The sequence below is a fragment of the Euleptes europaea genome, chromosome 7 (genome assembly GCF_029931775.1).
Source record: "Euleptes europaea isolate rEulEur1 chromosome 7, rEulEur1.hap1, whole genome shotgun sequence".
Classification (NCBI taxonomy): Eukaryota; Metazoa; Chordata; class Lepidosauria; order Squamata; family Sphaerodactylidae; genus Euleptes; species Euleptes europaea.
Genome location: NC_079318.1, coordinates 93,681,626 through 93,709,313, shown reverse-complemented (window position 1 = coordinate 93,709,313; position 27,688 = coordinate 93,681,626). Strand labels below are relative to the sequence as shown.

General features: G+C 49.7%; 1 protein-coding gene across 3 annotated transcripts in view; it reads right to left on the bottom strand.

The window, feature by feature from the left end:
* Positions 1–22,956, bottom strand: part of GATAD2B (GATA zinc finger domain containing 2B) — a 46,213-nt gene extending 23,257 nt beyond the window's left edge. For 2 of the 3 annotated variants that reach the window (XM_056853906.1, XM_056853909.1), the window contains exons 1-2: positions 22,706–22,954; positions 2,743–3,072 (exon numbers count right to left, since the gene is read on the bottom strand). In XM_056853906.1, coding sequence (XP_056709884.1) covers positions 2,743–3,071 — 329 coding nt within the window. In that variant the 5' untranslated portion in view covers position 3,072; positions 22,706–22,954. Of the gene's footprint in view, positions 1–2,742; positions 3,073–22,705 lie in introns of all 3 variants that reach the window. The other variant, XM_056853908.1, reaches the window with a different exon arrangement.
* Between the last annotated feature and the right edge of the window lie 4,732 nt (positions 22,957–27,688).

The following is a 27,688-nucleotide window of genomic DNA, read 5'->3' as shown; positions in this document are numbered from 1 at the left end:
TCAACATCCTTCTTAAATTGTGGAGCCCAAAACTGGACACAGTATTCCAAGTGAGGTCTGACCAAATGTAGAGCTTTTAGAAGAAGAGGGAGGGGTTGTGGCACAGTGGTAGAGCATCTGCTTGGCATGCAGAAGGTCCAGGTTGAAGAAGACTTTCTTTACCACTTAAGGAAGAATCGAACCAGCTTAAAATCACCTTCCTTTCTCCTCCCCACAACAGATACCCTGTGAGGTAGATGGGGCTGAGAGAGCTGTGACTAGCCCAAGGTCACCCAGCTGGCTTCATGTGGAGGAGTGGGGAAACCAACCAGGTTCACCAGAATTATCATCCGCCGCTCATTTGGAGGAGTGGGGAATTGAACCCGGTTCTCGAGATTAGAGTCTGTCGCTCTTAACCACTACACCATGCTGGCTCTCAATCCCCGGTATCTCCAGTTAAAGGAACTAGGCAAGCAGGTGATGTGAAACACCTCTGCCTGAGACCCTGGAGAGCTGCTGCCAGTTTGAGTAGACAATACTGACTTTGATGGACCAAGGGTCTGATTCAGTATAAGGCAGCTTCATGTGTTCATGTGTTCAAGAGATGGTTGTTATACCCCACTTTTCTCTACCATAAAGAGTCTTTGGTATACATGTAATTTTACCATTTACTGTTGCCAAATTTTTCGCAACCCCCACATTTGGTTTAAGAAGCTTTGCTTTAAAGTACCGTATGCCGCTGAGAACGCTGCAAATGCACTGCGGAATACCCCCTGGAAAGGAACACACATAGGAGGGCCTATACACTGGCTAGATGTGCAGCCCTACCATCTGCCATATTATAAGGGAGACTTAAGAAGATCTCCAGGGTGGAGAGACTTTGCCCGTGTGACACAGGGGAGCAGGAAACCATTGTGCATGTATTTTTTAGATGTCCCCTCTACGAGCCAGCCTGCTACAATATTATTGACCCTTTGATTAGGGAAATGGGCTCTGGTGATGAGGGTGAATGGACCAAAAGGTTTCTGCTGGGAGACAGCTCACCAATCACCAGCCAGGTCGCAAAATACTGTGCAGTAGCAATGAAGCTACGTCGCCTTAATGTACTCCCTTGATCTGTGGAAACGTAAAATTGGGCGATTCCAAATTTTGTTGGCCTTAGTTGTAAACATCTACTCTGTATGGTCAGTTTCTGTTTTACCTGTTTTATCTGGAATACTGGCTGCAAATAAAATTTATTTATTTGCACCACGAAAGCATTTCAAACAGACAAATAAAAATTGTACCCCGAAAATTTTGTCGGTCTCCAAGTTGCTAACTGGACTCAAACCTGGTTGTTCCGCCGCAGACCGACATGGCTACCCTCTGAGACGATGAAACTGTTATGCGGCTGTGTTTGATCTTCCACGATCGACCACTACTGAGTCTCCTCTGGGGGAAGGGACCCCCGCCTACACCTCAGGAGCAGAAATGTACGGTTTGTGACACCTGTCCAGCACTGCAGTCCCGCCAAAGTCTACACCCGAGCAGCTTTTGGAAACACATGCGCACTTGTCTGGTCACGGCCCAAGGGTTAAACTGGGGAAAAGCCTAGAACGGGTGTCATAAGGCCCGCAGACTGGATCCGGCCCCTTGAGAGCTCTTATTCGGCCCGCAAGGCAGCCGAGGCAGCCACCCACCCCCCACACACCCTATATCTGGGCTGGCAAGGCATGGCCCGGCCCAACTAAGTGAGATTTATATCATATCCCGCCCTCGTAACAATTGAGTTTGACACCCCTGGCCTAGCACTTTAGGTTAATCTGATGATGTACTGTGTGTAAAGTGCCTTCGCAGCCGACTTATGGCGACCCCTTTTGGGGTTTTACTCTCTTGTTATCTGACGAAGGGAACTCTGACTATTGAAAGTTCATACCCCACAAAATCTTGTTGGTCTCTAAGATGCTACCAAGAAGAAGAAGAAGAGTTGGTTTTTATATGCAAACTTTCTCTGCCACTTAAGGAAGAACCAAACCGGCTTCCCTTCCCCTCTCCACAACAGACACCCTGTGAGGTAGGTGGAACTGAGAGAGCTCTATGAGAGCTGTGACTAGCCCAAGGTCACCCAGCAGGCTTCGAAAGGAGGAGTGGGGAGACCAACCCGGTTCACCAGATCAGCCTCTGCCGCTCATGTGGAGGAGTGGGAAATCAAACCCGGTTTTCAAGATCAGAGTCCACTGCTCCAAACCACCGCTCTTAACCACTACACCACACTAGTTCTTCAAAGTCCCTTTTTCCCAACCCCCAGGTCTGTTATTATATCATAATCCTGGTTCTACAACTCTTCTGGGGAGGGGAGAAATGACAGGGCATGGACATGAAGATTCTGTAACAGGATTCTGTAAGATTTTGTAATAGGATAGCTGCCTATGATGGGGGGGCAAGGACTCTGGGAGCCCCATCATGGGATGTTAGAAGAAGAGGAGTTGGTTTTTATATGCCAACTTTCTCTACCAATTAGGGAAGAATCAAACCGGCTTACAATCACCTTCCCTTCTCCTCCCCACAACAGACACCCTGAGAAGTAGGGGGGGCTGAGAGAGCTGTGACTAGCCCAAGGTCATTCAGTTGGCTTCGTGGGGAAACCAACCACCGCTCTGAACCACTACACCAAGCAAGGCAGGGATTTGTTTTGAATTCAGTCATCAGGACAGGGAGGTCAGCTCCGCCCCAAGATGGACACCTTTCCTTCCCAAGTTAAAAAGGAAAAGGGAGGCCCCTTACCTCCTCTTTGCACTCATGTCCACCGGTTCGTCGTTGATGTTCTCCTTCCCCGGCCGGCCCGAAGTCCGGCTGTCCGCATGGGGCCGCAGGTTCCCGTTCACCTTCTCCTCGTAGACCTTCAGGCCGTCCTGCTTCACGGGCAGCTCGTGAGGCACCTCGATGCCCGCCAGGTCCTTCCTCTTGAGGAGCGCCAGCATCTTGAGGCGCTCCATGGCCTCGTGTCCTTCCATCTTCAGCCGCTTGGCCAGGACGTCATCCCGCTCGTCGGCTTGGTCCAGGCTCCTCTTCAAGAGGTTCAGGCGCAGGGCGTCCTCGGTCATTCGGTCCATCCTGCAGGGGAAAAAGGGAAGGCAAGGAGAGCAGGGTGAATGCAAGGAAGGATGAGGCCCGTGGCAAGGAGCCCTCTCTTTCACAGGAGCATCGGGGGGGGGGAAGAGTCATTCTGCAACTTATTGGAAGGAGAGGGCAGGAAAAGAAAGCCTCCTCAGGCCAGGGGGCTAGAGAAACTGTCCTATGAGGAGCGGTGAAAACGCTTAGGGCTGTTTAATGTAGAAAGAAGGTGGATAGAAGTGATAGAGGGGCATAAAATTATGCATGGAATGGAGAGAGTGGACAGGGAGAAGCTTTTCTCCCTCTCTCATGATACTAGAATGCGGGGTCATCTGCTGAAGCTGGAGGGTGAGAGATTCAAAACTGATAAAAGGAAGTATTTCTTCACGCAACGCAGAGTTAAATTGTGGAAGTCCCTGCCCCAGGATGTGGTGACGGCAGCCAACTTGGAAGGCTTTAAGAGGGGAGTGGACATGTGCATGGAGGAGAGGGGCGTCCATGGCTACTAGTCAGAATAGATACTAGTCATGATGCATTCCTATTCTCTCCAGGATCAGAAGAGCATGCCTATTATATGAAGGGCTGTGGGACACAGGCAGGATAATGCTGCTGCAGTTGTCTTGTTTGTGGGCTTCCTAGAGGCACCTGGTTGGCCACTGTGTGAACAGACTGCTGGACTTATAGAATCACAGAGTTGGAAGGGACCACCAGGGTCATCTAGTCCAACCCCATGAACAATGCAGGAAATTCCGATCTACTTCCCCCCCCCACACCCCCATTGACCCCTACTTCATGCCCAGAAGATGGCCACGGTGCCCTCCCTCTCATAATCTGCCTAAGGTCATAGACGTAATGGGCCTTGGTCTGATCCAGCAGGGCTTTTCTTGTGTTCTTATGACCAATTTGTATTTTCTCTTTCTTTCGCTAGGTGTCTTCGAGTTTTTGTGTTTAAAAAAGGAGAAGGAGAGAGAAATGTAACAAATAAGGCAGCTCCACTCCTCACCATATCTTGTCAAAGTCAGTTCCCACGTACACAGTGTATGAAGAAGAGTTGGTTTTTATACCCCACTTTTTTGCTAGCTTTAAAGAACATAAGAACATAAGAAAAGCCCTGCTGGATCAGACCAAGGCCCATCAAGTCCAGCAGTCTGCTCACACAGTGGCCAACCAGGTGCCTCTAGGAAGCCCAAAACAAGATGACTGCAGCAGCACTGTCCTGCCTGTGTTCCAAAGCACCTAAGATAATAGGCACGCTCCTCTGATACTGGAGAGAATAGGGATGCATCATGACTAGTATCCATTTTGACTAGTAGCCATGGATAGCCCTCTCCTCCGTGAACATGTCCACCCCCCTCTTCAAGCCCTCCAAGTTGGCAGCCATCACCACATTTTGGGGCAGGGAGTTCCACAATTTAACTATGCGTTGTGTGAAAAAATACTTCCTTTTATCGGTTTTGAATCTCTCCTCCTCCAGCTTCAGCAGATGACTCCACGTACTAGTATTATGGGAGAGGGAGAAAAACAGTTTAAGAAGTCTCAAACTGGTTTACTATTGCCTTCCCTTCCCCTCTCCACAACTGACACCCTGTGAGGTAGGTGGGGCTGAGAGAGCTGTGACTAGCCCAAGATCACCCAGCAGGCTTCATGTGGAGGAGTGGGGAATCAAACCTGGTTCTCCAGATTGGAGTCCGCTGCTCTTAACCGCTACACCACACTGGTTCTCTGAACATATGAAGCTGCCTTATACTGAATGAGACCATCAAGGTCAGTACTGTAAGCCACTCTGAGACTCCTTAAACATACAGAAAAGTGGGGTGATTAAAAACCAACTCTTCTTCTTTAAAACAAGTAATACGGGCAGTGGGGAGGGAAGCCAGTGCAGTTAAAGTGTTGGCCTAGGACCTGGAAGACGACCTAGGTTCTAATCCCCACTCGGCTGTGAAAACAGCTAAATGACTTCGGGCCAGTCGCACGCTCTCAACCTAACCTACTTCACAGGGTTGTTGAGAGGATAAACGGGAGGAGGCAGACGCTCTAGGTATGCCGTCTGCCTGCTCAGACCAGCAGCGGCTCTCCAGGGTCTCAGGCGGAGATCTCTCACATCGCCTACTTGCCTAGTCCTTTTAACTGGAGGTGCCGGGGATTGAACCTGGGACCTTCTGCCTGCCAAGCAGATGCTCTGCCACTAAGCCACGGCCCCTCAAGGCCCAGCAGTTCTGCATCAGTAAAGTCTCTCTTCCAGTGATCTCCACTGACTCATTTACACATTTGTTAGCTGCCCTGCGCTTTTCTCAAGGCCAGATATTAAACATAATAAAATTTTAAAATCTGTCTGTGCCCATTGATTTCCTAGCCATTTCCTCGTAGATCGAGGGAGTTCACAAATATATTTGAAGCGGCCTTGAAAACGTCCTCTAAAGTTACTAGTCTTCATGACTGCTTGCCCGCACACGTTTAATGCTTGGCACTTGTTATTTTGAAGGGAACATGTATGTTTGGGGGGGGGGAGAAGTTTTGCTTAACCATCTCTGCCTGATCACCCGGGGGGAATTCTTACACAAACAGTAGGGTGACTGGTTCTTGTAGGTTATCCGGGCTGTGTAACCGTGGTCTTGGAATTTTCTTTCCTGACGTTTCGCCAGCAACTGTGGCAGGCATCTTCAGAGTAGTAACACTGAAGGACAGTGTCTCTCAGTGTCAAGGGTGTAGAAAGAGTAATATATAGTCAGAAAGGGGTTGGGTTTGAGCTGAGTATTGTCCTGCAAAAGTATTGTCCTGTAAGTATCAAGATAATGTGCTAATGAGGATATGGTATGTTAATATGGAACCATTGTATCCTGAAGTGATCTGTTAATGTGTGTAATCCAAAACTAATCTGTATGGCTATTGTTGAATGTTGTCTTTGTCTGGAGGTTTTTCAGGGCAGGAAGCCAAGCCTTATTCATTCTTAAACTCTCCTCTTTTCTGTTAAAGTTGTGCTGATGTTTGTGAATTTCAATGGCTTCTCTGTGCAATCTGACAAAATAGTTGGTAGAACTGTCCAGTCTTTCAGTGTCTTGGAATAAGACCCTGTGTCCTGTTTGTGTCAGTCCATGTTCAGCCACTGCTGATTTCTCAGGTTGGCCAAGTCTGCAGTATCTTTCATGTTCTTTTATCCTTGTTTGTATGCTGCGTTTTGTGGTCCCGATGTAAACTTCTCCACAGCTGCAAGGTATACGATATACTCCTGCAGAGGTGAGGGGGTCTCTTTTGTCTTTTGCTGATCGTAGCATTTGTTGTATTTTCTTGGTGGGTTTAAACACTGTTTGTAGGTTATGTTTTTTCAAAAGTTTCTCCATCCTATCAGTGACTCCTTTAATAAATGGCAAGAATACCTTTCCTATGGGAGACTGTTTTTCTTGAGTTTTCTGATTTTTGTTTGGTTCAATGGCCCTTCTGATTTCATTCTTGGAGTAGCCGTTTGCTAGCAGTGCGTGATTTAGATGGTTAGTTTCTTCCTTGAGAAACTGTGGTTCACAGATCCGTCTTGCACGGTCCATTAATGTTTTGATTATTCCTCTTTTCTGTCGGGGGTGGTGGTTGGAGTTTTTGTGTAAGTAGCGATCTGTGTGAGTTGGTTTCCGGTAGACCTTGTGACCTAACTGAAGGTTTGATTTACGGATGACAAGGGTATCAAGAAATGGGAGTTTACCCTCAATTTCCTTTTCCATGGTAAACTGAATGTTTGGATGGATACGGCTACTCCAAGAATGAAATCAGAAGGGCCATTGAACCAAACAAAAATCAGAAAACTCAAGAAAAACAGTCTCCCATAGGAAAGGTATTCTTGCCATTTATTAAAGGAGTCACTGATAGGATGGAGAAACTTTTGAAAAAACATAACCTACAAACAGTGTTTAAACCCACCAAGAAAATACAACAAATGCTACGATCAGCAAAAGACAAAAGAGACCCCCTCACCTCTGCAGGAGTATATCGTATACCTTGCAGCTGTGGAGAAGTTTACATCGGGACCACAAAACGCAGCATACAAACAAGGATAAAAGAACATGAAAGATACTGCAGACTTGGCCAACCTGAGAAATCAGCAGTGGCTGAACATGGACTGACACAAACAGGACACAGGGTCTTATTCCAAGACACTGAAAGACTGGACAGTTCTACCAACTATTTTGTCAGATTGCACAGAGAAGCCATTGAAATTCACAAACATCAGCACAACTTTAACAGAAAAGAGGAGAGTTTAAGAATGAATAAGGCTTGGCTTCCTGCCCTGAAAAACCTCCAGACAAAGACAACATTCAACAATAGCCATACAGATTAGTTTTGGATTACACACATTAACAGATCACTTCAGGATACAATGGTTCCATATTAACATACCATATCCTCATTAGCACATTATCTTGATACTTACAGGACAATACTTTTGCAGGACAATACTCAGCTCAAACCCAACCCCTTTCTGACTATATATTACTCTTTCTACACCCTTGACACTGAGAGACACTGTCCTTCAGTGTTACTACTCTGAAGATGCCTGCCACAGTTGCTGGCGAAACGTCAGGAAAGAAAATTCCAAGACCACGGTTACACAGCCCGGATAACCTACAAGAACCAATGAACTCTGACCGTGAAAGCCTTCGACAGTAGGGTGACTGTCAATTAACAAGCCTGCATTTAAAGCCTTGAAATGAAGCAAACACTAGAATTAAATGACAAACCTGAATAATATCTAAAAATTGAACAATATCTAAAACTAAGCTGCTTTTTTTGTGGCTGCCATTTTATATTATAGGGCAGCACATTTATTTAAAAAAGAAAAAGATGTTATTTGAATTTTGCGAGACTAAGCCATAGATGAAAAATCACAAAAAAACAGCATCAACAAACTGACCTGGCAAAAGGATATTTAGAAGTATGCTATATAAATCGCCCTAAAAAGAGAGACACGACAATCCATTACTCTCCAGGAAAGTTACTCCAGAGCCGTGGGGTTAGAGCAAAAAGACCTTGCTCCATGGGGAAGGGCTGTGGCTCAGTGGTAGAGCATCTGCTTGGCATGCCAAAGGTCCCAGGTTCAATCCCCAGCTTCTCCAGTTAAAGGGACTAGGCAAGTAGGTGATATGAAAGACTGCGACCTGAGACCCTGGAGAGCTGCTGCCGGTCTGAGTAGACAATACTGACTTTGATGGACCAAGGGTCTGATTCCGTATAAGGCAGCGTCATGTGTTCATGTGTCCCAAAATTTTCCCAGGAGAGAATAAGGAAAGCCCTGCTGATCCGACCAAGATTCCATCAAAAATGGCTTCCCCTTACCCACAGCCGCCAACCCCACTACTCTACAGCAACTTGTATTCCAAGGTACACTGTGACTGTGCACGGAAGCTCTATCTCCCCGGCACAGCTAACAGCCCTTGACAGACCATTCCTCTTCCAGGAACGTGCCTGGTCCTCTTTTAAAGCCATCTCAGCCCATACCCATCAACTTCTCTTGTGGCAGTCAGTTCTGTAAGTTAACATGAACATAAGAAAGGCCCAAGGCTCATCAAGTCCAGCAGTCTGTTCACACAGTTGCCAACCAGGTGCCTCAAGGAAGCCCACAAGCAAGACGACTGCAGCAGCATTATCCTGCCTGTGCTCCACAGCGCCTAAATATAAGAGGCATGCTCCTCTGATCCCGGAGAGAATAGGTGTGCATCGTAACTAGTACCCATTTTTACTAGTAGCCATGAATAGCCCTCTCCTCCATGAACATGTCCACCCCCCTCTTGAACACATGAACACATGAAGCTGCCTTCTACTGAATCAGACCCTTGGTCCATCAAAGTCAGTATTGTCTACTCAGACTAGCAGCAGCTCTCCAGGATCTCAGGCAGAGGTCTTTCCCATCACCTACTCGCCCAGTCCCTTTAACTGGAGATGCCGAGGATTGAACCTGGGACCTTCTGCATGCCAAGCAGATGCTCTACCACTGAGCCATGGCCCCTCTTAAAGCCTTCCAAGTTGCATGATGGTGTGTTTTGTCTGTTCTGATTTGGGAGAAGCTGGGGCAACATGGTAGAGCCTCTGCTTAGCATGCAGAAGGTCCCAGGTTCAATCCCCGCTGCCTCTAGTTAAGGATCAGGTCATAGGTGATGTGAAAGACCCCTGCCTGAGATCCTGGAAAAACCATGTGAGTAGACAATACTGACCTTGATGGACCAAGGGTCTGATTCAGTATAAGGTAGCTTCATGTGTACTGCCCCTCAACTTGAGAGCCCCCTATTCCTACACCCAAGCAAAGCTCCAAAGTACGTGCCCCCTCACTCATTCCTGCAGGCCCCAGAACATAGCTTCATAAATTACTGCTGCTTCAGCTTGTCATGGGAGGGGTACAAAAATACATGCAAACACACATCCACGGTCTTCTCCGTCTATGTTCACGTCCTCCCTCCCTCTGCCCAGAGCCAAAAATAGTTAGGCAAGTAGAGGCATGCTTCAAGGGGTGGCAAGGGGGGGAAGAGGTGCGCAAACCATGCATTCGAAGCACGCACATCTCAAAAAAACAGGACGATCCGGGGGCTGTCGGCTGGCAATTATCCACCTCCGTTCTAACCGATCCGTTGATCTATTCAATAAAATTGTGCCCTTTCCGGAGACAGCTATGGAAGTGACACGTTAACTTGCGAGTCAATAATTAAGTTGTTGCCCCCCCTTCAATTTCAGAATGAACAGCTACCTCTCTTTTTGTTCCCTTACCCCAGAACAAAAACAACCTCGAAATCTGACGTGTGAGTCACAGCCCTAAGCATTAACGTTTCTCCTCCATCAAACTCCGCTTTTGCTGGCAACAAAGAGGAGAAGGAGAAGGAGGAGAAGAGGAGGAGGAGAAGAAGAAGAAGAAGAGTTGGTTTTTATATGCCGACTTTCTCTACAATTTAAGGGAGACTCAAACCTGCTTACAATCACCTTCCCTTCCCCTCCTCACAACAGACACCCTGGGAGGTAGGTGGGGCTGAGAGAGCTGTGACTAGTCCAAGGTCACCCAGCTGGCTTCATGTGGAGGAGCGGGAAAACAAATCCAGATTAGTGTCTGCCGCTCACGTGGAGAAGTGGGAAATCAAACCCAGTTCTTCAGATCAGAGTCCACCACTCCAAACCACTACACCACTGCTGGCTCTCTACACCACGCTGGCTCTCCTTAAAGCACGCAACCGACCTACAAGTGTAAAGTGATATGTTGTGTGAAGGCGGCATGGGGGTGTCGGGGTTTCCTGGACACTGAACAGCAATCCTGTGTCTGCCAACGAGTAACGTCAAAAGCTGCCTTCGGTTTCTACTTCGAGAAGAATTCTCAGATCAAAGTCTTGCCTATTCTGTTCAAATCAAGGTGCGACATTTGGTCTCTCGGCAGTGGCAATAATAATTATTCATAATTTTTAGGGATTTTATTACACTAACAACAGGTCTGGTGTGTAGACCTGTAGTGCAGAAATATGTCAACTCCCAACGTTTCCTTTCTTTGGATCATGATCAGGGGACTGGAGACCAAGGCCTACGAGGAAAGGCTGAGGGACCTGGGAATGTTCACTCTGGAGAAGACGAGGTTGAGGGGGGACAGGATTGCTCCCTTTATGTATTTGAAGGGCTGTCACTTAGAGGAGGGCAGGGAGCTGTTCCTGTTGGCAGCAGAGGATAGGACTCGCAATAATGGGTTTAAATTGCAGGCGGAAAGGGACTGGCTGGATATTAGGGGATTTTTTTTTTTTACAGTAAGAGTTGTTCGACAATGGAATCGGCTACCTAGGGAGGTGGTGAGCTCCCCTTCATTGGTGTTCTTTAAGCAGAGGCTGGACAAGCACTTGTCAGGGATACTCTAGGCCCGTGTTGGCGAACCTATGGCACGCGTGCCAAGTCCGGCACGCCGAGCCCTCTCTGTGGGTACGCGCAGGGGCGGTGGGGGCTTTGAAGGGAGCACGGAGCTGTTCAAAGGCCCCCCCCTTCCCTGGACTCCATGCCGCCCAGGCTTTGAAGAGCTCCACGCTGCCTAGCCCTTCAAAGCCCCCCCCCTCCCTGGACTCCCTGCAGCCCCTTGCCAAGCTGGGAGGAAACCTCAGTATTCAGGTTAAATTGCCATGTTGGCACTTTGCGATAAATAAGTGGGTTTTGGGTTGCAGTTTGGGCACTCGGTCACTAAAAGGTTCGCCATCACTGCTCTAGGCTGATCCTGCATTGAGCAGGGGGTTGGACTAGATGGCCTCTATCGCCCCTACCAACTCTACGGTTCTATGAGAGGGAGGGCAGGAAGAGATGAGCCAGAGCTCGACTCTCGTGGCCCTTTCTTACATGCCCAGGTTAATGCCGATTGCCACTTTGGGGTCAGGAAGGAATTTTCCTGCAGGCCAGATTGGCTAGGCATCCCAGAGCGGTTTTTTTGGGGCCATCTTCTGAGCATGGGGTGGGGGTCACTGGGGTTGTGGGAGGAGGTATTTGTGAATTTCCTGCATTTTGCAGGGGGTGCCGCTCTGGGTGCCCTTTGGGGAGAAAAGTGGGGTGCAAATAAAGCAAATAAAATAAATAAATATTACATTTGCTACCATCTTCCAACCTAAGTTACCTGTCTAGCACATTTTTATCCTCTCCTTCCTGAGGAGTTCAGGGATTTCCTTTCCTCCATCTTACACTCACAACAACACTGTGAGGCTGGCCTGAGGCCTGCTAGTGAGCTTCCTGAGGATTTGAACCTGGGTCTCCTTGTTCCTAGTTTGACACTCTGACCACTACACTGCACTGTCTTGTTCCACTTCCTCTCTTGCGCCTCTTTTTCTTCGTGCTTCCCCAAATCGTCCTCCTTAGCCCTTTTTCATCCCAGAAATTATTGTATGCCCCCCACAGGGCATCTCCTGCCCACTGAAAGGTTTCTCTGGAGCACCCTGCCTCGATAGCCCCTTCCCTCTTGTAATACCAGAACGTGGGGTCATCTGCTGAAGCTGGAGGGTGAAAGATTCAAAACAGATAAAAGGAAGTATTTCTTCACACAAGGCATAGTTAAATGGTGGAACTCCCTGCCCCAGGATGTGGTGATGGCTGCCAACTTGGAAGGCTTTGAGAGGGGAGGGGACATGTTCATGGAGGAGAGGGCTATCCATGGCTACTAGTCAAAATAGATACTAGCCATGATGCATCCCTATTCTCTCCAGGATCAGAGGAGCGTGTCTGTTATATGAGGTGCTGTGGAGCACAAGCAGGAGAATGCTGCTGCAGTCGTCTTGCTTGTGGGCTTCCCAGAGGCACCTGTTTGGCCACTGTGTGAACAGACTGCTGGACTTGATGGACCTTCGTCTGATCCAGCATGACCTTTCTTATGTTCTTGTGTTCTTAATACACACACACACACACACACACACAAACACAAAGGTGCCTTCTTCAGAGTCAAAACATTTTTCTATCATGGTCGTGACTGTCCTATTCTAACAATGGCTCTCCAGGGTCTCAGGCAGAGGTCTTTCACATCACCCTTTTAGGTGGAGATGCTGGGGATGGAACCCGTGACCTTCTGCATGCAAGGCGAATGCTGTGTCACTGAGCCATGCGCCGCTACCCCCGCGCACACAAGAGGCCTCTGGGAGCTACGATCAGAGAGATCGCCCAAGTCAAATCTTGCCTGTGATACAAACTCACTAGGTGGCCTCGGGCTAGTCCCCCATCTAAAGTACGGGGGTTAGAGTGTCAGACGAGGATCTGGGAGACCCAGGTTCGAATCCCTGCTCTGCCATGGAGGCTCCCTGGGTGACCGTGGGCCAGTCACATACTCTCAGGCTCACCTACCTCACAGGGTTCATTGTGAGGATAAAATGGAGAAGGGAACAATGTGAGCCGCTTTGGGTCCCCGATTGGCAGAAAAGCGGAGCGTACGTGAACAAAAAACAAACAAGCAATTGGTGCCTGCCTCATGTGGAGGAGTGGGGGAATCGAACCTTATTCTCCAGATTAGAGTCTGCCACTTTTAACCACTACATTCTCCTGGAAGGCAGGTATCTCCGTACTCCCTTTCATCAACGACTATGCTCGTGCAAAACAGAGAAAGTGGAAACAATAGAACATGTTCTGCTGCAACGTCCCTTCTACAACGACATAAGATCGCAGTACATTCTCACCGTATTGTCATCCTTTCCTGGGAGATCAGAAGAAGCCAGTTTCCCTTCACTTAGCAGACTTCTCTAGGGAGATAACCACTCAGGTAGCCAAATTCTGCCTCCAGTCTAGTGGGATTCGTAAACGACTGATTGAAAACCTTTCCCCATAGATCTTTCCTCCTCTTCTTCAAATCATCCCTCCCAGAACCATCAACATTTATTATTTTAACCTAGCTTTGATTTTTATCCGGAGCTGACATTGTATCTAAATAAAGTTTGATTGATTGAACCACTACACCACGCTGTCATCTACCTGCCTTCAGCCTCTGTGAAAAAAGATGTGTAAATAAAGTAGATTTTTAAGAATCGACAAAAATAGATGCACAAGGCCTGCTTGAAAAGTGACCATTTTCCCACAAAGGCAGCACACGCAAAGCACACGCAGGCCGTCAAATGTTAGGTTGCAAAATTTGTCTATTTTGCTGCATGTACCCAGGGGTGGGTGACCAGCGCATGTGACCCTCTACTTCCTACATGGATAGGTCTGCCAAACTCCAGGCGGGGCCTGAGTATCTCCTGGAATTACAGCTGATCTCCAGACCACAGAGATCAGTTCCCCTGGAGAAAACAGACGCTTGGGGGGGGGGGACTCTATGACATCACATCCCTGCTGAGTTTCCTCCCCAACCCCTCCCTGCCTTAGTCCCAGATCTCCGGGAAATTCCCAACCCGGGGGGGGGGGCAACCCTATACGTGGAAGTGCTGTCCATGTTGAGAGTTGGTCAAATGAAGAAGATTGTGGAACTTCTGCCTCCGTGCTTCTCTGGTACGTCTCTTCGGGGGCATTTATAGATTCATAGAGTTGGAAGGGACCACCAGGGTCATCTAGTCCAACCCCCTGCACAATGCAGGAAATTCAGGTCCCAGGTTCAATCCCCGGCATTTCCAGGTAAGGGACTAGGCAAGCAGGTGATGCGAAAGACCTCTGCCTGAGACCCTGGAGAGCCACTGCCGGTCTGAGTAGACAATACGGATTTTGATGGACCAAGGGTCTGATTCAGTATAAGGCAGCTTTATGTGTTCATGAGTTCACAACTACCTCCCCCCCACACCCCCAGTGACCCCTACACCATGACCAGAAGATGGCCAAGATGCCCTCCCTCTCATAATCTGCCTAAGGTCATAGAATCAGCATTGCTGACAGATGGCCATCTAGCCTCTGCTTAAAAACCTCCAGGGAAGGAGAGCTCACTATCTCCCGAGGAAGCCTGTTCCACTGAGGAACCACTCTATCAGAGCATTCCTGAGCTTGAACGGCAAAAGCCCTTAGGAGGCCAGGAAGGTGCTGCGCAGGGAGTCGGGGCCCCCATTCCAGCATTTGGGCAACTTATGCCGGCATTTGAAGCCCCAACACCGGCGGGAAGGCCCGGACGCCAGTCGCCCATCAAGTCTAGCAGTTCACACAGTGGCCAACCAGGTGCCTCCACGAAGCCCACAAACAAGATGACTGCAGCAGCACCATCCTGCCTGTGTTCCACAGCACCTGATATGATAGGCATGCTCCTCTGATCCTGGAGAGAATAGGGGTGCATTGTTAGTTTCCATTTTGACTAGTAGCCATGGATAGCCCTCTCCTCCATGAACATGTCCACTCCTCTTCCAAATTGGCAGCCGTCACATCCTGGGGCAGGGAGTTCCACAATTTAAATATACCTTGTGTGAAGAAATACTTCCTTTGATCTGTTTTGAATCTCTCACCCTCCAGCTTCAGCAGATGACCCCGCGTTCTGGTATTATGAGAGAGGGAGAAAAGCTTCTCCCTGTCCACTCTCTCCATACCACGTGTAATTTTACAGACCTCTTTCATGTCTCCCCTTAACAGCCTTCTGTCCAATCTAAACAGCTCTAAGCGTTTTAACTGCTCCTCAATAGGGCCGTTGCTCTGTTCCCCTGATCATTTTGGTTGCTCTTTTCTGCTCTTTTCCCAGTTGAAGGGAGCCAACCGCCCCTCCCCAAAAAGCCATATCCCACGTGGATCCAGGGCCGCGACAATCGAGTCGGATTTATCAGTACAGATTTGCGGAGTGGAAGTCCCTGGGGACCACGGAAGAGCCTGTTCGGCTGACGCGGGTGAGGCTGTCCCTCGTCTGACTCAGAAGGTCTTAGACGGGACCTTCGCGGGAAAACACACACACGGCCATGCTTTGCGCTAGCAGTTCATCAGAAGTGCATCAGCCCCTGCCTGTCTGGGTCAGGCCGAAAGGTCAATCTAGTCCAGCCTCCCGTTTCCGAGCGAGGCCAGCCGGATGCTTCTGGGACGCCCCAGAGGAGCGGTCTGAGCCTTCAAATGCTCCACAGTCTGGGGGTACCGAAACGCCTCTTCTGAGAAGAGTTCGAAACACAAGGTGTTGCAGCTCCGCTGTACACCCCGTTGGTCAGGCCGCAGCTGGAGTACTGTATGCAGTTCTGGAGGCCTCACTTCAAAACGGATGCGGACAGAATGGAGCGGGGGCCAAGGAGAGCGATGAGGATGATCAGGGGGCCTGGAGACCAAGCCCTGCGAGGAAAGGCAGAGGGAGTTGGGAATATTTCGTCTGGAGAGGAGGTTGAGGGGGGACATGAACACATGAAGCTGCCTTATACTGAATCAGACCCCTGGTCCCTCAAAGTCAGTACTGTCTACTCAGACCGGCAGTGGCATTCCAGGGTCTTAGGCAGGGGTCTTTCACATCACCTACTTGCCTAGTCCCCTTTAACTGGAGATGCCGGGGATTGAACCTGGGAATTTCTGCATGCCAAGCAGATGCTCTGCCACTGAGCTACGGCCTTTTCCCTAATTGCTCTCTTGAAGTATTTGAAGGGCTGTTGCTTGGAGGAGGGCAGGGAGCTGTTCCTGTTGGCAGCAGAGGATAGGACTCACAGTAATGGGTTTAAATTAGGGAAGGTACCGGCTGGATATTAGGGGGGAAAGTTTTACGGTAAGAGTTGTTCAGCAGTGGAATCAGCTACCTGGGGAGGTGGTGAGCTCCCCCTCACTGGCAGTCTTCAAGCAGAGGCTGGACAAGCACTTGTCAGGGATGCTCTAGACTGATTCTGCATTAAACAGGGGGTTGGACTAGATGGCCTCTATGGCACCTTCCAACTCTATGATTCTATGAGTGAAGATGGTCTCCGAGAACTAATGGCAACAGCCACAAACCAGAGCGCCTGACTGCGATGTCCTTGCTTGCTAGACGGTGTCAACGTTACTGACTCTTGCAAGAGTGATGGATGCAAAAGACGCTTCTGTGCCAGGGACCGCCATCTGAATACCAAGACAGGGGAACCTTGGGAAATGGCAAAGGTCAGATAAGCACCAGGTCAGTTCTGCAGGAGACCCAGCTCTCATGAGGGAGGGCAGCAAAGTTACAACTGTGACCCCAACGGTTCACAGCCGCAACCCCCTTTGCATCCACACTTTCCACCCACCCTAAAGCCAGATTTAGAAGAAGAGTTTGTTTTTATATGCCGACTTTCTCTACCACTTAAGGGAGAATCAAATCGGATTTCAATAGCCTTCCCCTCCCCTCCCCACAACAGACACCCTGTGAGGTAGGTGAGGCTGAGAGAATGTGACTTGCCCAAGGTCACCCAGCTGGCTTCACGTGGAGGAGTGGGAAAACAAATCCGGTTCACCAGATTATCCTCCACCGCTCATGTGGAGGAGTTTGGAATCAAACCCGGTTCTCCAGATCAGAGTCCACCACTCCAAACTACCGCTCTTAACCACTACACCATGCTCCAAACCACCACTCTTTACCACTACACCATGCTGGCTCTCAATAAATTAGAGCTAGCCCTGGTTTTCATCACAACAAAAAGCTAACCGCAATCCTTCACCCAAATAAGCTTCCTACTTCCACTGGGAATCACCGAGAGGCACTTACAAGAAATGACATGAAAATACTAGGTACAACAATGAAATTTCTAGGCACCATGGTACCTTGGGAGCCTGGGATTTGTCAAGCCCATGCCTGAGCGATTGACGCATTCTGTATAGTCCAATGTCTCTGGGGAATTCTGTCCAATTCCTAAGTCATCTCTGCACTAGCCAACCAGCAATGTAAAGATTTATTCTTGTAATCTGCCTTGAGCTCCTTATTTTGCAGGAAGTACTAAAAGTATGCATAATTATAGGATGGAGGAAGACTTGTCTTAGCAGTAGTGTGTGCGAAAAGGATCCAGGGGTCTTAGTAGACCACACACTGAACATGAGTCAGCAGTGTGATGCGGTTGCTAAAAAGGCAAATGCGATCTTGGGGCCGTATCAACAGAAGTATAGTGTCCAGATCACGCAAAGTGATGGTATCGCTTTACTCTGCTCTGGTTAGACCTCACCTGGAGCACTTTGTTCAGTTTTGGGCACCAAAATTTAGGAAGGATGTAGATAAGCTGGAACGTGTCCAGAGGAGGGTGAGGGGTCTGGAGACCAAGTCCTATGAGGAAAGGTTGAAGGAGCTGGGTATGTTTAGCCTGGAGAGGAGATGACTGAGAGGGGATATGATAAACCATCTTCAAGTACTTGAAGGGCTGTCATAAAGAGGATGGCCCTTTCTTGCATGCCCAGGGTACTGCCGATCGCCACTTTGGGTTCCATAAGCAATTTTACTCCAGACCAGATTGGCTGGGGATCCTGGAGGATTCCCCCCCCCCATCTTCTGGAGAAGGGGTCACTGGGGGTGTGGGTGGTAGGTAGTTGTGAGTTTCCTGCATTGTGCAGGGGATTGGACTAGATGACCCTGGTGGTCCCTTCCAACTCTATGATTCTATTGTAATAAATAAAACTAAGAGGTAGATTTTAAGTTCCAATGCAGCATCCACACAACAGTAAATAATTGTGAAGCCTGAGTATCGAGTCCGCTATCCTGACCCTGGCTGGGCCCAGCAGACACCTCTGGAAGCTCCCAGTCAGGTAATAAACTGATGGGACAGATGTTGTGGATATGTTCCACCAGCATAGATACTTTCCTCTTGCGGAAGGAAGACTTCGTTCGTCGGCAGAAAGCAGCTCCGCTAGCAGAAATTACCCACAAGCTCCAATCCAAGCCAGTGTGGTGTAGTGGTTAAGAGCAGTAGTTTGGAACGGTGGAGTCTGATCTGGAAACTGGGTTTGATTCCCCACTCCTCCACATGAAGCCAGCTGGGTGACCTTGGGCTAGTCACAGCCCTCTTAGAGCTCTCTCAGCCCCACCTACCTCACAGGGTGTCTGTTGTGGGGAGGGGAAGGGAAGGGAATTGTAAGCCGGTTTGAGTCTCCCTTAAGTGGTAGAGAAAGTTGGCATATAAATACCAACAACTCCTCCTTCTTCATCATCAATACAAGGGTATTTATTCCACAGTATATCCACAGCAGCTGGCATTTCACTATATGCTGCTTCTGTACATGGAGGCTCATTTTGCTATCCTAGCTGGCAGTTGTCCACCATTACTGAACTGGCCTCCATCCCGCTTGTCTTCAGCTTGCCCTGCTTGTTCTGCCTCTAACAGTTTTTGGCATATCTGAACGCCAAGATCCTTGCTTTACATTTCCCCCCAAAAATAAAAAATCTGCCCCAGGCACAAGCTAAAACCTTGGCAGGGCGATTCCTCCAAGCCCACCCTGCAAGGTTAACCCTTTGGCTCACTATCAGTACTGCCAGCCACCCTGCCGCTGGCCGTGAGACCTCAGCTCCTCCGCCTGTGGCAAACGCAAAGCAACGTTGCCGTCACACAGATGCATTTCAAGACAGAACGCACAAAATGGCTGGCTCCCAAGACAAACCGTTCTCCACACAATGCTATCAAAAGGACAAACGCCTAAAAAGGAAATTGGGACTACGACGGCCAGGCAGACCAGAGAGGGGGAGAAAAGAGGGAGACGGATGCAAGCAGATCCGCACCGGTACTGCCACCGCTGCCAACGCACCCCTCTGCCACCCTGCCTTGAACCCCGACACTTCCTTCAGACCATAAGGGGTCACAAGACATTCGCTCACATTCTCGTTCCACGAGCATCTCGCCAAGAGACGTACTACACCACAGCTGCGCCTGTGTTTGGGGGAGGGGATCGCGACACCCAGGGAATGAAGGAAGAGAAAGCTGGCTTACAAGCAAAACGGGTCTTCCGTCCAAGGGGCACGGGGTCCAATTTCCATCTCGATCCATTGCGCACACACACACAGAAAGGATCTCAACGATCTGCGCATGAATCCTCAAGGCATCGTGGAGAAGAAGCGACAGAAAACAGCTCCGGACAGAACGGGCTCTGTTCCCAAAGGCACCAGAGAGCTGTCGCGAGCGGCTGCCGACACTGTCTCCTCGCGAGCCATTTTGGCGTCAGCTCGCCGAGATGGCTCCGCTTCTCTCTCTCCCTTGCGGCTCGTCCAAAGTGAACGGAACCGAGCAGACGGGGAAGGAGAGGAAGCGCTGGCATCGTAACTGCTCTAGACAGAAAAGCAGTCTCCTTTCTCCAGCATAAAGTCAGGGGCGGAGGAGAGGAGGCGGAGGAGAGTGGAGAGCTTCGGCTCCGGGAAGAGGAAAATGCAGAACTGGAACGCCCGTGGTCGATTCCTGCCAGCAAAGATAAGAACTCTGGGCAGTCGGCTAAAGGCAACGGCATTCAACGCTGTTGCAAGCAGATCCAGCGACCACGATTCCCAAAGGCCTGCAGTTCAGGCGACGGCCATGCCGACAGACTTAATAGTAATCCTTAGCATTTCAACCTGTCAGACCAGTGACCCGTCTGGCCCAGTTATCATCACTTTCGACCGGCTGTGGCTCTGCGGGATCTCAGTCAGACAACGTCTTTTGAAACACCTGATGACTTTGAACTAGAGTGTCTGGGGTCCGAGCCAGGACCGAACCAGGGACCGTCAGCACGCAAAGCTGGTGCTCTGCCTTCCTCTGCATTCATAAAGTGCTTGTACACTACCTAATTTCTGCGACAGCCCAGCAAGGTTGGCCAGAATGATTAGATCCTGTCTTGCAGATGATGATGATGAAGAAGAATTGGTTTTTATATGCCGACTTTCTCTACCACTTAAGGAAGAAACAAGCTGGCTTACAATCACCTTCCCTTCCCCTCCCCACAACACACACCCTGTGAGGTAGGTGGGGCTGGGAGAGCTCTAAGAGAGCTGTGACGAGCCCAAGGTCACCCGGCTGGCTTCATGTGTAGGAGTGGGGAAACCAACCTGGTTCACCAATTAGCCTCCACCACTCATGTGAAGGAGTAGGGAATCAAACCCAGTTCTCCAGTTCAGAGTCCACTGCTCCAAACCACCGCTCTTAACCACTACACCATGCAGACTGGAAGGACAGCAGCTTGCTTAAAGTAAGCCAGAAGCAAGATCTGAACTAGGAACAGCTCACTTTCCCAGCTCCTACACCACACCAACTCTGACATCAGCTCCCGTTGGATGACTAGGAGTCAAGCAAAAAACTTCAGGATGACTCTCGGTTATAACCATCACCCCTCATTGACGCATGCGACAGAGTGGGGCAGAAAGGGGGTGGCAATAGGGACCCAAACTGCAAGTCCGGAGTGCCATTTCGAATGATCCCATGCACTGAAAAGCTTCCTCCAAATCGAGAACTTAAGACATCCACTGGAAAGATTTTAGCTCAGTCCACTTCTTGCTATGTAACTTTCTCTACGTGGACCTCAGCAAAACGCTCCACCTCACAGCCTGAAGCCCCTTGATTCTTTTTCCCTCCTCAATATTACCACCGCGTTCTAACGCGCACAAAGACCTGGCTTCTGGGTCACACCAGGTAAGAGGCAGAAGAGAAGATAGTAGAGGAAATAGATACACGCCTGGACCCAATTGCTTCCCAAAGAATTCGTATTTTCAATGGGGGGAGGTCCCCCAGGAAGGATCATGGCACTGACGGAAAGCTCTGCCACCAGCAGAACAGATTCCTAGGATCCAACGTACCCTCAGGAAAAGCAATGCATTGCAAGGGCATTTACGCTTTCCCTGAATGTCCCGCCACTTTTTCATTTGAACGTCCCGACAGCCTGCAAAAAGTCCCAGGCCCACAGGAGTATCCAACCACCCCACATTAGAGACCTGTGACTGGGGCCAAATCTGCCTCGACCCCTACTCGAGGCAGGTGGCCCTCAGCGAATCACTCTCACGCTCTTCGCTCCCTCTGGGGGGGGCTAGGCCTCTGTTTCGGCCGAGGCTCGCTGAGGTTTCGCCTCCGAACATTCGTCTCTGAACTTTCGCACTGGAGCCGAACCCCTTGGGACGACTGAAGGCATAAGAGCTTCACACTGGGCACGTATGGAATGCCCTTCTCCCACTACCAATGAACCAGAGCTTGGTGTCACGGGTCTGCATTATCAGACTTCCAGAGCAGAGGATGATGGAAATCGGGAAAAGGGATTGTTGTGAGGGCAACCAAGGCTATGAGGCATGTGAACAGAAGCGTTCTCCTTTTCTTTAAAGCATTTTCACCAAATTTTTGCTCAGTCACAATAAAATGAAACCTCTTACAGAAGGAATCGTTGATTAGGGGCGGGGGGGGGGGGAGACCCTCATGGATTCCAGGACCCGAGAAAGGTTTCGACATGTCATTTCTTTAACGCTTGGAGATGAGTGAGGGGGAGGTGGTCCTCCACCCAACACCAACAGCTAACCCCATTCCTTAACCGCATGGCTTTCTTTGGGGGGTGGCAGGAGGGAGACGTTGGGAGAACTAAGGACGCTGGCATCAGCTCAACGATTCGCCAGGCCATTTTAATACAATAAAAGGGAGGGGAAGCAGAGTGTGGCTTCAAGACCTGTCTCTTCCCCTTCCTCTCCTCCCTCCGCTGCCCCCCCATCCACCCTGGTGACGCAGACTCCCTTATATAATAGCCTGCGATTTCCTAGACTGCAAGGAAGGCCTCCGCCGCCTCCTCCCGCCCCCCCTCCCGTCGCTTTGTGCTCAGCATACACTCCACACACGCGCAAAAGCGTCTCCAGCCCTTGGCACGGTGCCAGGCTTCTCCCCGTCAGCTGGCTGCCTCCATTCACAGAGCAGGGTTGTAGCTGACATGAAAAGAAGAGAGGCGGGGTGGAGGACGAAAGGGGGGGAGGGAGGGAGAAAGAGAGAGAGGGAGAGAGAGAGAGAGAGAGAAGGTTCGGGGTATTCTATCAAACTATCAGCACGCCAGAGAGACAATAGAATTTCTTTGCCATATTCCCCAAATAATCCCCCTTTCCCCCTCCCTCCTCTCCTCCGTCCCCGATCCTCTTCCTCAGCAGCTTTAAGACCAGCAGCCGCATGAATGGGGTGGGAGGGCAATTTAAAAAAATTATACTGCCCAGATTTCCCCCCTCCCAAATGTTGAAAAAAAAAAACCAAACATTCGAGAGCTTGTGGCTATAAAAGAAACCTTTAAAAAAAATCTTGGCTATTCCCTGAAGACCCTTTTTGTTAAATATTTATATATACATATATCGATATTTTTTTTAAAAAAAAATAAGACGGTCCGATAGACTACTTACAGGTAGCGTGTTCTCCCTCGCTCCTCTACTTGTCAAGAGGAGGGGAGAGACAGACAGACGGAGGGGAAGACAGATTGCGAGCACGCGAGGGCAGGGGGGAGAGCCAGGGTTTTTTTCACGAGAAGCCCCCTCGTTGGAACATGGGCGGCCGCGGCGTGCCATCCCCCTCCAGGGACCTGCCGGAGCCCAGTTGCGGAACGGGCACGTCCCTGCCAATCATCTGTGGTGCCGTTATATTAAACAAAAGAAAAGGGGGGATGCTTACTTTTACCCATGATGCCTAGCGGGGGCAGGGGAGGAAAAAAAATAAAACCAGTTGCAGCCGGTTTGTAACCTCAGGACATGGAATTATCGCTTAATTTTTTTTTTAAGTTGGTCGTGGCATAACAGCCAGTTAACTGCTTCGCGCCCCCCCTTCCCCACGACTTCCATCATCGGCTGTGCCGCGCTGCCTCTCTTGCCCCCACTCCTTAAAGCATATGCTGGCACCTTGCCAAACTTTGCCTTTCATTCATGAGTGTGGGCTTCTCCTCCAAGGGTCTTTTAACCGCTTAGCTGCCGAAAATACAGAATATCATCGTTGGGTGTTGATGGGTTTGTTTTTTTTAAGCGCAATTCAAATCGAGTAACATCTTCGGCAGCGGGCAGGGGGGAGCGTCCCTGCAGGGAAACCGAAAATTAAGCCAAAGGACTGTAACCTCTCGCTCGGCCCGCTTCGAGAGGCATGTGGCCGAGTTGCGAACGATGCGAAATGGTGATCGGGAAGAGCCCTAAATCTTCCCACCCAATACGACAGAGATAGAAATGTTAGCCCCCACTGGGGCTAATAGAATCATAGAGTTGGAAGGAACCACCAGGGTCATCTAGTCCAACCCCCTGCACAATGCAGGAAATTCCCAACTACCTCCCCCACACTCCCCAGTGACCCCTACTCCATGCCCAGAAAATGGCCAAGATGCCCTCCCTCTTATGAACTGCCTAAGGTCATAGAATCAGCATTGCTGACAGATGGCCATCTAGCCTCTGCTTAAAAACCGCCAGGGAAGGAGAGCTCACCACCTCCCGAGAAAGCCTGTTCCACTGAGGAACAGCTCTAACCGTTAGAAAAGCAGTCTTAATGCCTAGATGGAAACTCTTTTGATTTAATTTCAACCTGAAATTAAATCAGCTATGTTGCAAGTACTTGGTTGGGCCTTTCCAGTCCAAAAGGCACCTCTGGTCTCAGAACCCCACCTTCGCAAAGTAGACTTACCCATTGTGAACCATCTCCCCATCCAAGGAAGACTTCACCATAGAAACCCAAATCCTAAGGGTTTGGGACAGTTTGTAAAGCTGCCTTCATACAGAAGTCAGGGCCTGGGTCCACCTACGTCCATCTGCGAGGCTCCAAGGCAGTCCTATCCACTACCAATATTGTTAGAACTATGGTTTAACACAAGAGGGACTGTGGCTCAGTGGTAGAGCATCTGCTTGGCATGCAGAAGGTCCCAGGTTCAATCCCCAGCATCTCCAGTTAAAGGGAGACCCTGGAGAGCCACTGCCGGTCTGAGAAGACAATACTGACTTTGATGGATCAAGGGTCTGGTTCAGTATTGGGCAGCTTCAGGTGTTCATGTGTTCAAGTGAAAAGCCATGCTGGATCAGACCAAGGCCCATCAAGACAGCAGTCTGTTCACACAGTGGGCAACCAGGTGTCTCTATAAAGCCCACAAGCAAAACAACTGCAGCAGCATTCTCCTGCCTGTGTTCCACAGCACCTAATATAATAGGCATGCTCCTCTGATCCTAAAGGAAATAGGTATGCATCATGACTAGTATCCATTTTGACTAGTAGCCATGGATAGCCCTCTCCTCCAGGAACATGTCCACTGCCCTCTTAAAGCCTTCCAAGTTGGTGGCCATCATCACATCTTGGAGCAGGGAGTTCCACAATTTAACTATATGTTGTGTGAAGAAATGGTTCCTTTTGCCTGTTTTGAATCTCTCGCCCTCCAGCTTCAGCAGATGACCCTGCGTTCTGGTATGATGAGAGAGGAAGAAAAGCTTCTCCCTGTCCACTCTCTCCATACCACGGATAATTTTATAGAACTCTATCTCCCCTTCTTTCTAAACTAAACAGCCCTAAGCGTTTCAACGCCATGCTTTTTGCGCATCCACAAGCAGTTGCGGCTGACGACGGCTTTCCGAAACGACCAAGAGTTCAAGGTGCGAGTCACTCTAGTTGCCTCCGTACCTCTATGTATGGGAGAGCAAGTCCACGGTTACGTCTTTCAAGGGTCAATGCTAAATACGTCTCACCTAAGCCACATTCCAAGGCAGCGCATCTGCAAGTCCCCGACTCCCATCCTTGAATTTCAAATTTGGCAAATGAAACGCCTGGCAATTTTAGTTATTTTATGACTGAAAGGCCCATCGAGATGGGCAAGGACGGATTAAGTCAGATTTTTTAACAGAGTGGTTCCTCGGTGGAACAGGCTTCCTCGGGAGGTGGTGAGCTCTCCTTCCCTGGAGGTTTTTAAGACGAGGCTAGATGGCCATCTGTCAGCAGTGCTGATTCTATGAACTTAGGCAGTTCATGAGAGGGAGGGCATCTTGACCATCTTCTGGGCACTGGGTATGTGTGGGGGAGGTGGTTGTGAGTTTCCTGCATTGTGCAGGGGGTTGGACTAGATGGCCCTGGTGGTCCCTTCCAACTCTTATGATTCTATGATTCTATTCTAAGAGAGGAGCTTTATAGTGGAAACCGGGAGGATATGAAGTGTCCCTTAGGCTGCTCTGCCCCATGGAGAATCTAACACCTGAGTCCCTTCCCTCACAAACAGAAACAGCATAACAGCTAGATTAGAGTCCAGCAGCCTCTTAAAGATCAACAGGATTTCCAGGGTACCAGCTTTCAAAAGTCAAATTTCCCTCTGTCAAACAGAAACAGCATGAATGAAGAATGATTGCTTGTTTCTGCTAGGGCGGCTTTCCTCAAGCCGGAAACGATCATCTATCCCAAGGATAGCTAATGCTATCTTGGGGTGCATCAACAGAGGCATGACATCCAAATCACAAAATGTCAAGAGTTCCGCTACACACCGCATTGGTCAGGCCGCACCTGGAGTATCGTGTGCCATTCTGGAGGCCTCACTTCAAAAAGGATGTGGACAGAATCAAGCAGGCACAGAGGAGAGCGACTAGGATGATCAGGGACCTGGAGACCAAGCCCTACAAGGAAAGATGGAGGGACTTAGGAATGTTTAGTCTGGAGAAAAGGAAATTGAGGGGGACAGGATTGCTCTCTTGAAGTATTTGAAGGGCTGTCACTTAGAGGAGGGCAGGGAGCTGTTCCTGTTGGCAGCAGAGGATAGGACTCGCAATAATGGGTTCAAATTGCAGGCGGAAAGGGACTTGCTGGATATTAGGGGGGGGGAAATTACAGTAAGAGTTGTTCGACAGTGGAATCAGCTGTCTAGGGAGGTGGTGAGCTCCCCTTCACTGGCATTCTTAAAGCAGAGGCTGGACAAGCACTTGTCAGGGATGCTCTTGTCTGTCCCTGCATTGAGCAGGGGGTTGGACTAGATGGCCTCTATGGACTCTTCCGATTCTATGATAAAGCTGTTGCGATGGCTAAGGGAGAACTGGACGGTTGTGACCCCACCCCCCACAAAGTCGTCCCCCACTGCAGGATTTACTCATCCCCACCACAATAGACGGCAGCCATAACCCTACAGGGGACGCAGAAACAAGGGTACTTGGGGACACCAACGGAACGGAAAGTTGTATTCGCCCGCCGGCAGCCGCAAAATCCAGGACAACTTCCCCACGACCAACTAAATGGAGAAAATGGAGGAACAGGCAGAACAACGCAAGATGTTTTGGGTCCCCAAATAAATGAAGGGAATATTTTTTTTAAAATGCAATCAGCAGCCTATTAAGCAGCAGCAGCAGTTGGTTTTTATATGTCGACTTCCTCTACCACTTAAGGGAGACACAAACCGGCTTACAATCGCCTTCCCTTCCCCTCCCCACAACAGGCACCCTGTGAGGTAGGTGGGGCTGAGAGAGCTGTGACTAGCCCATGGTCACCCAGCTCACTTAATGTGGAGGAGTGGAGAAACAAATCCAGTTCACCAGATTAGCCTCTGCCGCTCACGTGGAGGAGTGGGGGAATCAAACCCGGTTCTCCAGATCAGAGTCCACCGCTCCAAACCACCGCTCTTAACCACTACGCCACGCTCAGTGGGAGTTACTGAGAACTGCGCCGGATCCTACCCACACAGCCCCCCCTTCCAATCTGTGCAGCCTGACGCAGAGCTCCTTTCCTCGGTCATGCTACGGCATGACAGACCTGTTAGTTGGTTTAGACAGATAGATAGTGAGCTTGAGTGACAGCCTTTGGAATCGAGTAGGAAAGCCGCACGGGGAAGGAGATGAGCGCAGTGCAAACGGGGGCAGGAGAGAACGTGACCGAGGTGCAGGCGGCTCCGTCTTTCCAAGACAGGGGTCCAGCTCAGATTGTGGAACAAGGTGGAAAAAGGCTGAGCCGGCCTAACTGTGCTCTGACAGGCTTGCATGGGGGTGGGGTTAAGTAATGCAAGGGAGAGAAGCAGAGGCAGAGAGAGAGTGAGAATATATACCGGGATGGAGGCCGTGAATCAAGCAGAAAGCATTCTAGGAGGCAGATCCTTCTCTGTCTTCCCTTAGGTGAAGCCCCCTAAGATCACTGGAAAAAACAGTGATCTGGGGGTGAGGCGGAGGGCCTGCTGGTTAAAATGGCACGAGGCAGGGGAGAGGCAGTGAGGTCAGATCGTCCCAAGTCCTTCTTCCACCAATGGAAAGCTTGCTTAGCCAACACAGGGAGCTGGGAGGGCTCTGAGAGCCAGCGCGGTATAGCGGTTAAGAACGGTGGACTGTAATCGGGAGAACTGGGTTTGATTCCCCACTCCTCCACGAGTGGTGGACTCTAATCGGAAAAACCGGGTTTGATTCCCCACTCCT